Source organism: Aspergillus pseudonomiae, assembly GCF_009193645.1.
Source record: "Aspergillus pseudonomiae strain CBS 119388 unplaced genomic scaffold BDV37scaffold_65, whole genome shotgun sequence".
Lineage (NCBI taxonomy): Eukaryota > Fungi > Ascomycota > Eurotiomycetes > Eurotiales > Aspergillaceae > Aspergillus > Aspergillus pseudonomiae.
This window is the reverse complement of record NW_022476057.1, coordinates 43005-58312: the sequence shown is the minus strand read 5'-3', so window position 1 is coordinate 58312 and position 15308 is coordinate 43005. Positions and strand designations below refer to the sequence as shown.

Below are 15308 nucleotides of genomic sequence, written 5' to 3'. Positions count from 1 at the left end.
CACCGAGAAGATGAACCATAGCTTAAGTAAAACAATAGCCCGCAACTACCAAGGAACACTGACCCGGCGTTTATGGAGGATTCCTTACGGAGTACTCCGTACTCTTAGCCTTATTGAGTTAGCTATATACCAGATAGGAAGTCGGGAGGAGAAACTCAGGGTTCGATTTAGGTCCAGTGGTGCCTACAACACCTTCTGCATCATCCCTGTTGGCAAGTGGGACGACATTTTGGCTTCGAGAACACATTGTCCATTTGCTGGGGACCCCTACATACTAGTATCATTTGGTGTACCATGCTACCGGGAAGTGTCTTCGAGTACGGCATATAGCTTCCACCCGAATGTTAGCTGTATGCTGTAGTCTAAGGTATCACAGTATTTGGGGCAGGTAGAGACATACTTTGTATAAGGATTAAGTAGAATATGTAAGCGGAAGGAGGCATAGAACCCCAGATCCGAGATACAAACCCGAGTCTACTGTAACGTGGTCCTACTGTCAAAGGTGCTAGTGCCATCAGGAAATCCTGCGGACGTAATACGTCCAGGTACGTCAAAACTTTGAAGCTATGATGCCACCGAAACCAGTGAGTCTTTGTATTCTTCTCATAATTTCAGATATAGTTGTAAATGCAAGTTCTCTTCGGGGCTTCCAGAGGCCCCGTTTGCTAGTCATAACCATCATTCGACCCACACAAAATAGGAAAGACATGATCATGAGTCTTGCGGGTTCTCGGAAGGAACAAACCGCTCTGTGTATCCTGATCCCACACTGTATCCTCCTCATGTCGACATTACATACAAAAGAAAAATCACCAATGCCCCGAGCCCTGATGCACCAAACCGAACAGAAGTATATATAGACGCAAAAGGCACAGGTAAAAATTGCATCGAAGGAGAACAAGCGAATACCCAGCGTCTTTCGTAGGCTCCCCACAGAGCGGCACTAGGAGAAAAATATAGGAACCAAGGGCAAGGTGACAGAAAGCCAAATATAGACGTGCCGTCAATGCAAATATATGTACAAGCAATGGATAAGTGTCTCGCACATTCCGAAGCAAGAAAGGCCTTCCCCAGTCTATGCCATATGGGCTAGGGAAGGCAGACACAAAGAAGAAGGTAAACCCACAATAAAATGATATACATGCGAAACCGGGCTCCAAAAGAATAGAATTGCAAGCTGTTATAAGAAAGAGAAAATAAATAAATAGAAAAAGGGGACATAAAGCCATACGAGGGGACGAAAATAATGGCATGGTAAAGCGAGAAAGATCCAAAGGAACTTTTCTTCGGCTGCGAGCCGGCCATCAACGAGAGAAGTTTCAGCCATGGACGCTGACAGCTATAGGTCACGACTTGGGCGGGCTGCAACCACGTATGATTGGCTTCTGAGGTGTTGCCTTCTTTTTACCAAAGACAATGCCCTCGTCCTCAGAGTCGTCCTCCGATTCATTTTCATCGTCGCAGTAATACCGAGACTCATCGTCATCCGCGGATCGAGCCGTGCTTGTCTGCTGTGCTTTAACGGTTTCACCCGTACGAAGAATCGAAGGCACTTGAATTGCTGAAACGCCATCTTTCCCTGGAGCCTCACCTCCACTAGAAAGCGATGACGCCCCTGAGGCGACGGACGGTATACTCGGATGAGAAGCGCTCTGAGACATGCCACTGGTGTAGTCCTCGAGCGAGGACGAGGCAGCGGACGGAGGTGATGTCGTCAGGCCCCCAGACGGGGAGTCGGAAAAAATATTTTCACCAGGCGAGTCCGTAGCTCGGGGCTGCACCTCGGATCGTAGGTTGATGCAATCCTTCGTAGATGGCTCGCTTCCCCTACGATGACATGGTTTGAGTCCATTGGTAGGAGGTTCAATGTCACTTCGTCGCTGACGTAGTAAGGCTTCCTTGGTGAGATGAAAAGGCTCCGTAGAAGACTTGCCAGGCAGCTGATAGGAGCGGTTGCGGCGGTGACCTGACGGTATCGTGTTTGATCCTTCCACCCGTAATAAGGATACGTCCTCTTCTGGTAGCAGATTGGAATGTTGGCCAATTGCAGATGCGACGCTCAACGCCAAGGTGGGCTCGCAGTGACGGTCACCATCCAAGGACGCAGTCTCAGAGATCGATCGATCGGAGCGCCTCTCTCCCGACTGGAGACCTCTGGCAAGTCGAAGGCTTGCGCCGCCAAATAGGCCGCCGACGTTCGTAGTTCCTGATGACTCCATACGAGCGATGGTGACGTTTCTTTGGGGCGCGGGTGTGGTATTTAAATTGGTTGCTTTTATTGTCTTTGCAGATTCGGCGGTGGACAGCGTAGATCCGGCACGCTCTGGTGGCTCAGGCCGTGGGGTCCGGTCGAGCGATATGGGTGAATTCACCAGGGCTCCCTCGAAATAACAAGTTTGCTCATCCCGACCCACCGGGCTTGCGGTGACACTCTGCGAAAGGGGATGCTCACCATCCTTGCTGAAACGGGGCGGGCGTAAAAAGTCTTCCTCCCGGAGACTAGCACGACGAGTGTCCCAAAGATACTTCCCAAAACTGTTGGTGCTTGAAGTGGAAGAAGACTCGACAGAGGGAGCCGCACTAGAAGTCCGCTTGCGAGGATCTTTCTCCTTCGACCTCCCGGTAAGGTAGTTGGACCACTTGGCAACATTGGACCGCACACGTTGTATAAAAGGTACTTTGCTCACAGCCGTTGTAACTTCTTCATTAGACACTTCAATCCTTTTACCTTTGCTCAGATACCCTGGGTCGGTCTCCTCGACCCACGCTCTGGGGTTTGGTAGGCCGTCCAGGACCCAAGGATGATGTTTGATCTCTTTCACGGTGATTCTCTTCACCGGATCCTTCGTTAGAAGGCGTTTCAACAAGTCAAACAACTCATCGTCGATATCCTCGTACCCAAGTTCATCTTCCATTCGCTTACCGCTGTTCTCATAACGAGGCCATTGACCGACAGTGTCAGGGTCATCCTCAACAGGCTTCAGGCGTTTGCGTGGAATGAAGACTTCCTTCTTCACGATCGTTTGGAACATACTGTATTCATCATCGGAGACAAATGGCAAGCGCCCAAAGATCATACCATAAAGAGTTACGCCAAGGGACCAAACGTCGATAGCGCCGGTAATCCGCGGGGCGGACCCAAGCGCGTCAATGAATTCTTCGCCTGTATAACACAGTTCAGGAGCGTAGAAAGCGGGCGTTCCAACAGTTTTAGAGAGTTCCCGAGCGTCATCCAGTTCAGTTGCATCGGTCTCTCCAACTTGTTCCTCGTCCTCATCCCTCATGGGTCGCCCTAGGTAAGATACACCAAAGTCCGATATTTTAACACGGTAGTTGCTGGTGAGCAGGAGGTTTGCAGGCTTTATATCACGGTGAATGATACCCTGATAGTGAAGATACTCGAGACCCAGCAACGAATCCCGGAAAGCGTTGCGTGCTTCATCGAGGGTCAAACATGGGACATAAGACATATCGTCGTCGTCGGGAGTCCATTCGGGTTCCGAAGGTGCGTACCCAAAGCTACTCGACGCTGTGCTAAACCGTCTTTCAAAGGGATAATCCATATACGGCCCATACATACTGCCCTCCACCGCGGCTAGGGCCGCATCATGGGAGGATTGGCTGGGAGAGGACTGACTGTCTTCAGGATTCATCCTAGAACCGCTAGGCGTCCGAGTGGCCGTCAATTCGAGACCCATTTCATCATCGGACTCCGCTCCATGCTCTAAACTCCAGGCGGGAATAGGTCCTTCCTGAGCGTGTGCTGCCTGCATTTGACGTCGCTCACGGGCCTTTTCGCGTTGGCGGCGGAGATGCTGGGCAGTCCGGACATACTGCCGACATTCTTCCATGAACGATGGGGAATCGGGAATGCCTGCTTTTTCGCGCTCCAGTCGACGTTTATCCACATGCACGATTTCACGCAAGCCTCGTCGCCGCCAGATGATTTCACCGTTCTCAACGTATTCAAGGACGATGTAGACCTTCTGCCGATTTGGATCATCGATCACCTCTAGGAGGCTAACCACGTTCGGGTGCCGAGCCTTCTTCAGGATCGCCACTTCCTTCTTAACCTTGTCCTCGGGATTCCCAAGCTTCCCCAGACGGCGTCGTTTCGAATACCGCTGGACAATCTTGATGGCGACCTTCTGGCGAGTGCCCACGTGTCTCCCTAATTTCACTTTTCCATGCTCCCCGCGTCCGAGCTCTTCCAGAATCTCATATTGATTGATGACTTTATTTCCAGTCACAGTATCTCTGTCCACTTCAGCGGTATGTGTCCTGTGAATACCTGTTAGCCATGACAGACGTTCTGAAAAAGGGGGCATCAGATGGAACTTACTCTTTCGGCGGCTGGAGATGGGTTGGATGAAGCGAAGGGCTACTGATGCAGCCGTCATCATCTGATACAAGGGAAGAAGTTGAACGAAGAGGGCTGCGGACAGAGAATAGTCCCGGACTGGACGCCGGGGTATTGCCTGCTGTACGAGAGGCACGCGACGGGGCAAATCGCCCAAGAACCTCGATTCGTGACGGATAGGAGTTCCGCGAACGGAGAGACGGATGCTGATAAGTGGGATGGACTTGGGACTGGAGGACAGCGTAGGATTGATCGGGATAGACGGGATATTCGGGAGCCTGAGAATCCGACTGCCCTAGGTGGGAGCTCCTCCGGGGAAGGGGACCCCGTCCAATCGCGCCGAGCTCCGACCGAGCATCTACAACACTATCCTCGTTCAATGCTTGCAGTGAACTTGAAGAGGTTCGGGTGGACGGTGATCGCGAGGTACTGGAGGAATGGTAGAGATGCGAGAACGGGTGACGAAGAGCGGTTTGACCGTCTGCCAGGTCGTTCTGGAGGGGAAGTTTGGCGGTTGGTGGTTTGGTCACGGACTGTTTCGCATCGACCTCTGTTGACGATTGCGACGATTCCGAACCCTCACGGGGCTTGTCCCGGGCTTGTCTGCGGGCGCTGTCCGATATCTGGCCATTTCGGGCAAGGTAATGAATGGGTTCCTCCAGACCGGATACTGAAGGGGGCCGATCAGTCATTTTCATGTCTTCAAATCTTCGAACCAACTCTGTTCTAGTTGCAACAGAGCATCCTCTTCTTTGTGGCCCCCTCGCTACTCCCTGTTTTTGACACTCTCGTCCCTCCCTTTCGTTTCCTCCCTTATTTAAATGTTCTTATATTTTATTCCCTTTCTCAATAGAAGCACTCGATTTAGGGCGAGCCGACGGGAAGCTCTGATGCTGCGCACGAGTGGGCCGGCATTACTCTCAGTATGTAGCAGGGATAAAAGTAATGACAGCCAAGCAAGTCGACCGGCGAGACCACCGTATGCCGAACAACGGTGGGATTGGCGGGCGAGAGTATAAAAATGTCCGGGCGATAGACCTGCTACAGCACCAGCATGCAGTTGACTGTTCGGCTACTCTGCACGGCAAACGGATCGGCGTGGAGCACCGGAGGGGAGGGGCCCGAAGGAAAGGAGTTGTCCAAGTATAGAAACTCGAAGCGGCCGATGATGACTCTTGTATACTCAAAAGAGTCCGCAATGGAGAAATGAACGATATTAAGGAAAATATTCTTTATAGATAAGGATAAATTGTAAAGTGCACAACGAGAAACGGAAGAGAAGGAAAAATTGAAAAATGGAGAGTCGTCAGGATTTTAGTGGGGAAGGAAGAAGAAGGGAAAAGGGGAAGGGGAAAAAAAAAGAGGAAGAAAAGAAAAAGGGAGGGAGGAAAAGTGGTTGTTCACGATGGTGGAGGCAGAGGGTGACGATGGCGGAGGGACGATGTTGGTTGAGGGTGATTAAGCTGCTCCTGCGGCGAGAGGGTTTCTTGTCAGGTGGGAAAAGTGTCGAACGAAGGAGGGGCGGCATCAAGATTAAGAGGAATGCATGTTACTATGTATGTATGTATGTACTGTACACTTAAGGTATGGCTGCCAGTCAGTGTCTTGTCACCGTTTAGTACGATGTGTTTCTATGGGATGCAAATAACTCTGTAGGTTTGAGAATATAGTTTCCCAATCCCTTTTCTTTTTTTAATTCTTAAAATTTCTTTGGGTGGGGAACTTAATCTACTAGTAAGGGGAAGTTGTAAGTCGGCTATCGATAAAGATGCTCCGCAGAAATTTTGAATAATCTTTTCCACTAAGAAGATAGATTCTACTGGCTGTTCGGTTGGTGGCAGGTATTGGGTCTGACTGGGTTGTATTGTAAAGTATGGTGCCGAGAAATCTGAACTTTTTTTAAGCCACGGCGATGGGTTTGATCCTTGGCACTTGGTTGGGACAGTTCAGTCAGTCATTCCATCCTCAGGCTCTCATGGCACCACCCTAGCGTTAAGGAATTTCTTAATATAACTTTGATAGTTACTGATTCTCATAGGCTTGATTGATCACTTTCTGCTGACTCCTGGGAAGAAAATATTAATACTTCTACTATTATAGGAACGAATTGTTTTAACAAAAAAAAAAAAAAAAAGAAAAAAAAAAAGAAATGGAAAAAATAGAATGCGAATTTTTCCAGTGGCGGATTCTCACCATGCCAAGCACTCATTCGAAACCCAGCGTTAATTACGTATGGCACCTTTTTCCGTACATCGTCAACGATTCATGGCTCCCATCTGCTACATCATCTACCTATCTACGACGATAAGCACGTCGTATCTCGGTACCAGGGACTCTCTTTCATCACGAGTACGACATTAATTACTGCCTTGTCCTCATTTCCCTATTATCGATTTCTTTGCCTCTCTCATCAGTCCATCTACCTGTATAGTAAGTTGGCTTTTACATTGACTTTGGAAATAGGTAGAAAGGCGAAGGGAGAAGAAAAAGAGAGAAAAAGAAGAAAAGAGAAAAAGAGCCAGCGCTGTTGAAGGGGAAAAAAAAGCTACTTTGTTGGTGGCAGCTGTCAATCAACGCCTAACAGTCGCTTTTCGATCGTTGATCTTGGGTGTTCCGTGGGTCCCCATGGCTATGATCAACTCTTTTTTCCCGCTTAAGTGTCCCGCCCCATCAGTCTGGGCCATTCTAGCCAACGTCTATACTGTCGAGGTCTTTTCTAGCATCTTCCAATGTCGCATGAAAGCCATTCCATCAACTACCCAGAAGGATCCAACGGTATCGACAGAGTAGTTGATGTAGATCGACTCGAATATTCATACATCATCCAAGACCTGTAAAATAATTTAGCTTGCCGGCTAAAGGCTGACCAATGGAGGAGCGGCGACCACTTTAGCTTCGCGCGGTGAGCTTGGACCGAGAGGTCTGTGTTTATTTAATTCTCTCGACAATACCTGAATAGGTTAATTACCACACGAGCATGAAACGTACGCCATGACAAGAGAGAGGTTTTTCGACACTTCGCCGATATCAGAGTCGATACTACCTACCTTCAGACAACGTATCCGTCAACCCTGGGTCCGCACATCGTATATGGTGCTGTGGCTGCACCGCGTTTCCAAGGTCCCAGGCTACTTCCATACCTGCGGCGCGGGGAATTTAGTGCATCTACCACAAACCGAATATGGTAATGTCGGACTAGAGTTGAGTAGGTTTAGTTGAGTTTGGTCCGACTAAGTTTCCTCCTTCTCCAGACCATTGGAAATTGCTCGAAACTTACAATGAAATGACAAGAAGCTAGCTATCCATGATCTGCATGATGTCCAGTGTCGCAGTCTGATCCCACGCGGCGCAACTAAATTAGAGCGAACTTGCCCCTCTCCCTCTCCAGCCACGACCGATGCTCACAAGGAGGGGCCTTATTCATTTCTCTCCTCGGCAGTTGAGAGGAGGGGTGTGGTTGTTCAGTCCATGAAAGATCGTTGGAGAAGTTGATTAATCCTATTTCCTCTTTTCCATTCGTGAAACCCTAACTCAGTCTAATGGGAAGGGAAAGCCAGCCGGGCGGGAGTGAAAAGAGAGTATGAGAAGAACATGGATCCGCGACGGAAAGATGTTTAATGGGCATGGGGAGACCTTCCTGACATGGAAGGACACCTCTGGCTCCCAAAGGTCTCTTATGCACGTCAAGATTCATAATTGTAATGGCGAGGTTCCAGGGTTGCGTTACTCCTCGCCCGTCATCCCTATCCTGACGTCATAGAGGCCCGGTTGACGATGGCGTTCAACTTCTCTCAGGCCTCAAACGGACGAACAATGTGATTGTCCTTGGATTTGATCAGTCCTGTATCGTATCATACCGGACTATACTGTTGGGCCGGTTAGAAAGACCTTCAATTTTCTCTGCAGAGGAGTCGGTCGCATCAAGTTAAGGGAGATGTCCCGTTTACCCGGAACCCGTGTCAGGACAGTTTTCCTTACTCCGCCTTTTAGCTGACCCTAGGTACCCTAACGAACTAGGGAGGAAGTTAAGTATAGCTCGTAGAACTTACGCCGGCAGCGGGACAATCCGTGCCTCGAGCCCAAGCTATCCGATCGCCAGATGTCATGATTGGAAAGCGTGGGTGAGTGGGCGCGCACAGGGCAACTTGCGCGGCCCACGAATTGTCCAGGTTGCGGGTTTCATCCACCTTCAACCTTTGACAGTTGGAAACGGAGACTGAGTCCGGCTGGGCTGACATGGATTGCAATAGGCCTTACAGTATCACTACCGGATTGAGCCACTTGCATCGCAACCGAGTGAAAGAGAGAGGGATATGATTGGCGGTGCGCCCTCCGACCAAGCTTTATAGCGTCAGTCTGCTTTGCACCAAAGAAACGCAAATGAATGAGACCTCGTGAAATCTCAATACACGGCAATTTGTCCGATCCCGTCATCGTCATTGTCCCCATCCCCTTCCTTCTCATTCGATCCTTGGCCGTTGCGCACCCAAGCGTTCCTCTCCTCATAGGTCGAGGTGGTGGTCTGCCCGGAAGGTTGCACAATTGTCTCCCATCAAATGTTAATGTCAATTATATCAGCGCTTCTCAATCAATGCTCCACACCTTGGCGAGTCATATCAATGTTTACCCCTGCATTCTATCGAACCGGTTGCGCTCCAGTTCCGTCCAGTAAGCCCAATCACAGACACACTGGATACGAGTCTCGCCCCTCCCCCGTATCTGTTCCCTCGCCCTGCTCTCCAGGGGATCTGATAGGCCCACCGAGGCGCAACCCTGAGCCGACAGCCGGACGATTGTGGCTTTCATTTTGGTCCATGCGTTCTTGAGAAGATGATCAAGATGACATAACATGCACAGTCCTCCACCGATGTCAAAGTCTGATGGATACGCTACTTTCTCAGCGACCACGGATCCCCCCCCCTCCAACGCCTTTAGTACTAGTATGCCCTAATATATCCCCCGTATTTGTTAATGGCTCCCAACGCCGATAGGTAGACACCCGTCGCTTTCGCATCCCCTTGGTAACAGAGCCAGGGTACCTATCCATCTTGACTTCAACTGACTGTTGCGATCCACTAGCCCCCGTCCAGCCACCTTCGCATAGCCAATATACCCTTCCGTTTTCAACCAGAAGCGCTGTGTCCTCGTTTGCGCTTGAAATTCTCTCCCGTCGCATGGGTCGGGTGTTAATTGACACCTATCGCAGCGTCACTCTGCGACAATTAAAGCCGGCTAGTATAGGTGTCCACCCCATACAACAAGAGGTAAGGCTTAGGGGACTCACCAGGGAAACCATGTGCAACCCCATCTCCGATTGTGGAGTCGTACCCTGGCGGCAGTCCCAAGCGAGTTCTACATGTTTTGCGACCCCGGATCAAGAAGAGATGACGAAATGCAAGGTCTTACTTACTATACTCTTTAGGGGGGGGGAAGGAAGGGGATCAGACTCAGCAAGTCGCCCAGAACCCTTTTCGGATAGCGACAGGAAAAGCGCACTGACCTCAGCTGCGATGTTCGCTTACTCTGAACAGTAATGGGCCCATTCAGAATGCTTTGCCTAGCCAAGCCAGCTCTGAATCACTGGCCAATGGGAACAGACTTGATGTCTGCCATCTACTAATCATCTTGATCCTGGTACAGAAGGGTGTCGGTGGGGCCCGCATAGGGTCCACGAGGCTTTTGCACAATACAGCAACTGGGCGGATGTGGCGTAGAACTATACGCAGGAGGTTGAACGGGAGGGAAAGGTGATCTCTATCACTGGCTAGAAAGGAGAAAGTTGTCTATCAGGAATGAATTGCCATCTTGGCCACTTGAGTTCGCATTCGTACTACATACATAGTAATAGTTCTATGGCCATCTAAGCCCATAAGTCTAACAAGTCTAACGAGTCTAACGAGTCTAAGTCTAACAAGTCTAAGACAGTCTAAAAAAAAGTCCAAGCAAGTCCCAAAACTCCAAAAAGAAATCTCCAAAGAACCCCCAAAAAGACAACCCAAAATCCTCCAAAACAGCTCAAAAACTTCAAAAAGTCCAAACAAGTCCAGAAACTCCAATAAAACCTCCAAAAGCTTCCAAAAAGGCAATCCAAAATCATCCAAACAAAGCCCAAAAACTTCAAACAAGCTCCAAAGAAAAGTCGAAAAAGTCGAAAAAGTCGTCAAACCCTCCCAAAAGAAAACCCTCAAAAGAACCAACTCGATCCCCTGGAGCTAGACGACTGTAGCCATGTCACCGGCCCTATCACAGTGCCTGATGACAGCAACGCCTAATGACGGCGGTAGTGAAATCAGGACCGGTGGCATGCACACAGTCAGTCGCCCAGCCCCAATCCAATCCATCCCTCAATAAACCCTCGAAACGAACCGGCTCCAGTACCTGGGCGACTGCTGCTGGCCCCGATCACTGGGCCTAATGACGGCCACGCCTAATGACAGCGTAATATGTGATCGGGACCGACAGACACCCAGCCAGTCCCAACCCAACCCAACTCATCCTCCTTCCCCCAAAGCCCCAAAAAGAACCAGCTGCGTCCCACTGTGAGCATGCTACCAACCCGATCACTGGGCCTAATGACAGCCACGCCTAATGACAGCGGAGTGTGGTCAGGGCTGTAACATGCCCACAGCCCCTAGTCCCAGCCCATACCCCATCACTCGTAAATGATGGGCATGCCAGCGGCCCGGTGCTCATGACGCTTTGTTTCAGCGTCATGAGCGCCGGGCCGCCGGCACTCACATAGGAGGACGTGGCCATTGTTGACCACGCTAAGATTGCTGTTAGAATATCTGTTCTTTTATAGTATGATCTTAGAATTTATCTTACCATCTTTTTGCCCGTGTGGGCCAATCTTCACGTGTGGGTGAATCCACACAACTGCTTTGACTAGCATCCAAAGGATGCCAAAAAGTTCGTCGCTTAGTGAGCAGAGACGCTTCTCGGAGCCATTCGTTTCTGGCTTTTTTCGTCTTCCGCTCCTCCATCTTGGAGTGCAGCCAGGTGGTGATTCTTGTGAAGAACATTGTTTATAAGAGGAAAAAGGTTTGAGTTTTAGAAGTCTTAGTTGTTGATGCTGGGTTTAAAGCCTAACAGAAATCTGAAGACAGGGGATGTTTATAGACGATAAAGTATGTTTGTAGACAATGAAGTGTGCTTGTAGACGATGAAGCGTGCTTGTAGATGATGAAGTGTGCTTGTAGACAATGAAGTGTTCTTGGTACAGGGAAGAGTTCAGAAGGGAGTGAAAAAACCCAAGGTGACTGGTGTCGGTCATGATAGCATCATGGTCGCAGTCATTATAGCATCATTAATGACAATATCCTCAATGCCTTACTGCCTAACCCCCAACCAACCGGCGCCGACTCTCGGCCAGATTACCAAAGCCATTATATCAACCTCGACGTCAAGTCCAGATACACCCTACTCTTGGGGCTACTGGGACGACGTTGGTGAAGCTATCCGCGGAGGTGTAGTAAAAGCGCACGTACTGGCAACTACCCTATAGCACATCGCTCCTTCTGTTTCCTTTCATATAATGACAGCACCTGCCTCGGCGGACCCTATAGAGTCTGCTGCGAGTTAGAGGATAGCTAACTGTGGATTGGCAGGAACGCTGGTACTCCAACCAACCCAACCTTCAAACACAGCGGTCTTCTACCATTGGCATAGTCGGCGATGGACACGTTCCTGGTGTATGGGTGTCATATCAGACTAACGTCAAGGTCATGTCCGGCTGTCGCTTCGACTGATGGATGCCTCGCTGATGTTATCCATATCATTGGCCGTAGCATTGACAACTCGCAGCTTCTCCTTCGGCACAGTAAAGGTGACCTGGACGCGTCGGTTCTCTGCTGCGCCCTCCACATCCCAGTCATCATCATCGAGATCTAACACACCATCCAACCCGAAGTCATCGCGTGTCATCCTCCCCGTCAACTCACGTGAAACAATATTGCCTGCTCCCCAGTCTTTAGCACCTTGTTTGCGTCGGAATAGTTCTGCCGAGGCACTGACGGATCGCCGAGGCAGCTTGGACTCGGTTTTATAGTCGAGCAAAGACCCTGCTGGTCCAAGCACGGCACTTCTCCTGTCGATACCAGAAGCCGCAGACGCAACACTGCCGTCTTCAGATGACTGGGGCCGCTTTCGAGTCATAGAGAGCACTCGCCGGACGTTGCCGATCCACTCAGCCCTCGGTTTTGAGATAGAGAGGGGTCTTGGTATGAGGTCAATTGGGGAGGAGGGTTCAGGGTCGTTTCGTAGTAGATGTTCGCCTTCTGCTTGTCGTTGTGAAATCGTCGTATGGGCAGTTGAAAATGAATCAGAAGACCGGCGTTCATGGGAAATCACAGTACTGTTGGGTCGGCTCCAAGTGTCACGACTCCGATTGGATGCAGAACTCGATTTTTCTGGGGATTCACGCCCACTACTTGGCTGGCTCGGATGGTTGTCCATAATACCGTGAGACTGCTGAGCGGCCGACCTCGACGAGCCCGAAAGGTTTGAAGATGTTCTGTCGTCGTGCTCCGAAGATTGTCTCTCGTTAGCTCGACCGATACTCGTTGCAAATGCCTTGACTCCCTCAGGGGAAGGCTCTGTATGAGCCGTCTTGGGCAATAACACGGTGCTGCTGTGATGAGCAGCCCTGCAAATAGTGCTATCTCCACCTGCCGCACCATGTGCCTCGTCCTCTTCATCAATCGGATGCATATCGCCGGTCCCGTCACTTCGCATATACTCATTGTTACATTGCGACGGAGGCTGGTACATTCTTGCATTTAAAGGCAACCGCTTGTTTTCAATGGAACAAGATGTTTCTCTTAGAAGGCCTGTTCTTTCAGCCATAATCTCGGAAGGCCTATGAGTACCGCAAGTCAGATGGGACTCTTCTGGACTCCAGAAAACAGACCGTTCTGTGCCCAAGGATAGTTCACGGAGCATCTGGTTTCGAGTTCGACGTACTCGCCGTCGCCGGAAGTAGAACCAGAGAAAGACAGCAGCCGCCCCAGCGACAAAGGGAATACCTAAGCCGAGTCCGATACCAAGCCCAGCTCTGCGGGATACAGACGATCCGGACCCACCATCTGGTGAAGGCCCTGGATTTGAGTAGGAGGAAACCCATTCACCCGAAGTAACGTTGTACATCAAGGTTTTCGAGTTAACCTCCGTGCCAGTTATAGAACGTTTACTTGAATGTGATATGTGGTAACCACCTGTGATCATCATCACTCCACCCGGAAGCATGGTTGCGCCGTGTCCATAGATCCCAGTTCCCTCCGCTATCCCAGCGTCTCCGGTCGGCGGTATTTTCCAGGCCCACTCGGCGGAGCCTATAGAGTCAGCTGCCAGTTCGAGGATAGCTAACTGTGGATTGGCAGGAACGCTGGTGCTACCAACCCAGCCTCCAAAGACAACCACCTTGCTTCCATCTGGTGAAAGAACAGCTGTATGGCCGGACCTTGGTTCCACTACCGAGGGATCCCTAATGGCAAGCTCCGTTCGGCTCAGGCTCAGTGTAGAATCAATCGTGACAAAGCTCCAGCTGCTCTGTGGAAGTGAAAAGACAGCGACCTGTGACATATTGATGAATGCGTTTTGAGTCTGGCCTCCGATCATCAGAAAATCTTGTTGTTGTAGCAATGTGCCACTCGACGTAGACCTATATGTTGCCTGTAACGGGGTAATCGTAAACCCAGCTTCAGGAATCGGAGGCGCGCGATCACCGGTCGCTGAGATCCGGTAGGAAGTCAGACTATCGGTTTTGGGGGGTTCCAGGGCTATCATGGACTGTGAGTAGTTGGCAGCAGTAATCCAGGTGGCCTCGGAGGCGCCTGCAAGTGGGCACATTCCACCGAAGACATAGAAAGAACTGTTAGTTGTATTGGTGGAGGCGTATGTAAAACCGGCAGCGAGATAATTTGGTCCATGAGGGCTGACGTTTGACTGGCCGGTCCCATTTACCTCGATTCTCTCCCATGTCCCATTGCCGGTGGAACTCGCTGCATCCGGGGTGAACTGCCATAACGCGCCATACCCTGAAGTATTATGACAATCTCCCGCATAGACTTTTAAGATGCCGTGTTGGTCGATAGCCGGAATGAGAGCGAGGTTTTGCTTGTAAAGCTGAAATGGAGCATCGTCCAGTAAGCTCGTATATTGGGGGTTGGCGCTGTCAATGTCTTTGGAGATGTTCAATGAGAGGAATTCAGTTGTATTGCTATCGCTGGGCCGTAATAGGTATGCAATGGATCCGTTGTACTGCGCTGAGTACAGAAGATGGGACGGGGTGTATGGAATTGCAGACACTCGGCAGCCCAGGAACAGGACCACTAGAAGCGTGATAAAAGCATTCATTTTGGAGAGTAACAGTAAGATGTATTAGATATTGTAGAGCAGTAAGACCGCTGACTTTTGCTGAGGAGTCTTCTCTTGCATAATTTGGCTTGCTTCTTCTTCTTCTGCAAGTGCACTCTGAGACCAACCATAGTGCGTCCAGGAAGACTAGATTGACTCGCAGCCGGTGCGTTTGGAAGTTTAGTGAGCCGACATGGAGGGCAAGGTAAGACTCTATAATCCAGGATGAAGTCTGTGAAGAGGACAAATTCTATACTCAAGAGGAAGAATTCCGACGTGAAGTCAAAGAAAGCACTGAAGATGGGTGGGATCCGTGCGGATAGCATGGTAAACAGCGACATCCCCAGCCACCCGATCGGGGCCGAATCTACGGAGTACATAGTACCAAGTAAAACCCCTCCACAAGAGTCATTATATTGACTGCGACGTCACGTTCAGATCGTCCTCCAAGGCTACTGGTGCGACGTTGTTGAAGTGATTCGCTGAGGGGTAGTAAAAGCGCACGTAAACACGGGTCGTTGCACTGGCAACTGCGCCGTGGCCCATTTATCGCTCCATTTCAATATAATAAGCCAACAACAAACCTGTCCATTCA

The 15308-nt window shown here is 50.1% G+C and overlaps 6 protein-coding genes across 6 annotated transcripts; 2 read left to right on the top strand and 4 right to left on the bottom strand.

The window, feature by feature from the left end:
- Positions 1–1346: 1346 nt before the first annotated feature.
- Positions 1347–5052, bottom strand: BDV37DRAFT_273715 (putative serine/threonine protein kinase; the record flags this gene model as incomplete). Its single annotated transcript, XM_032085111.1, has 3 exons — positions 1347–4281; positions 4343–4638; positions 4723–5052. 3 exons carry the CDS (start codon positions 5050–5052, stop codon positions 1347–1349), a joined length of 3561 nt encoding a protein of 1186 aa, XP_031938641.1.
- A 3986-nt stretch (positions 5053–9038) lies between these two features.
- On the top strand, positions 9039–10164 carry BDV37DRAFT_183093 (uncharacterized protein). Its single transcript, XM_032079516.1, has 2 exons — positions 9039–9300; positions 9356–10164. The coding sequence occupies exons 1-2, from the start codon at positions 9210–9212 to the stop codon at positions 9892–9894; spliced, it is 630 nt and encodes a 209-aa protein (XP_031938640.1). The 5' UTR covers positions 9039–9209; the 3' UTR covers positions 9895–10164.
- A 16-nt stretch (positions 10165–10180) lies between these two features.
- BDV37DRAFT_255222 (uncharacterized protein) lies at positions 10181–10779 on the bottom strand. The gene has a single exon (XM_032082706.1). The coding sequence runs from the start codon at positions 10455–10457 to the stop codon at positions 10287–10289; it is 171 nt and encodes a 56-aa protein (XP_031938639.1). The 5' UTR covers positions 10458–10779; the 3' UTR covers positions 10181–10286.
- A 359-nt stretch (positions 10780–11138) lies between these two features.
- On the bottom strand, positions 11139–11512 carry BDV37DRAFT_183056 (uncharacterized protein). The gene has a single exon (XM_032079515.1). The coding sequence runs from the start codon at positions 11380–11382 to the stop codon at positions 11182–11184; it is 201 nt and encodes a 66-aa protein (XP_031938638.1). The 5' UTR covers positions 11383–11512; the 3' UTR covers positions 11139–11181.
- On the top strand, positions 11139–12030 carry BDV37DRAFT_255221 (uncharacterized protein). Its single transcript, XM_032082705.1, has one exon. The coding sequence runs from the start codon at positions 11643–11645 to the stop codon at positions 11862–11864; it is 222 nt and encodes a 73-aa protein (XP_031938637.1). The 5' UTR covers positions 11139–11642; the 3' UTR covers positions 11865–12030.
- BDV37DRAFT_183054 (uncharacterized protein) lies at positions 11974–14939 on the bottom strand. The gene has a single exon (XM_032079514.1). The coding sequence runs from the start codon at positions 14711–14713 to the stop codon at positions 12083–12085; it is 2631 nt and encodes an 876-aa protein (XP_031938636.1). The 5' UTR covers positions 14714–14939; the 3' UTR covers positions 11974–12082.
- Positions 14940–15308: the final 369 nt, after the last annotated feature.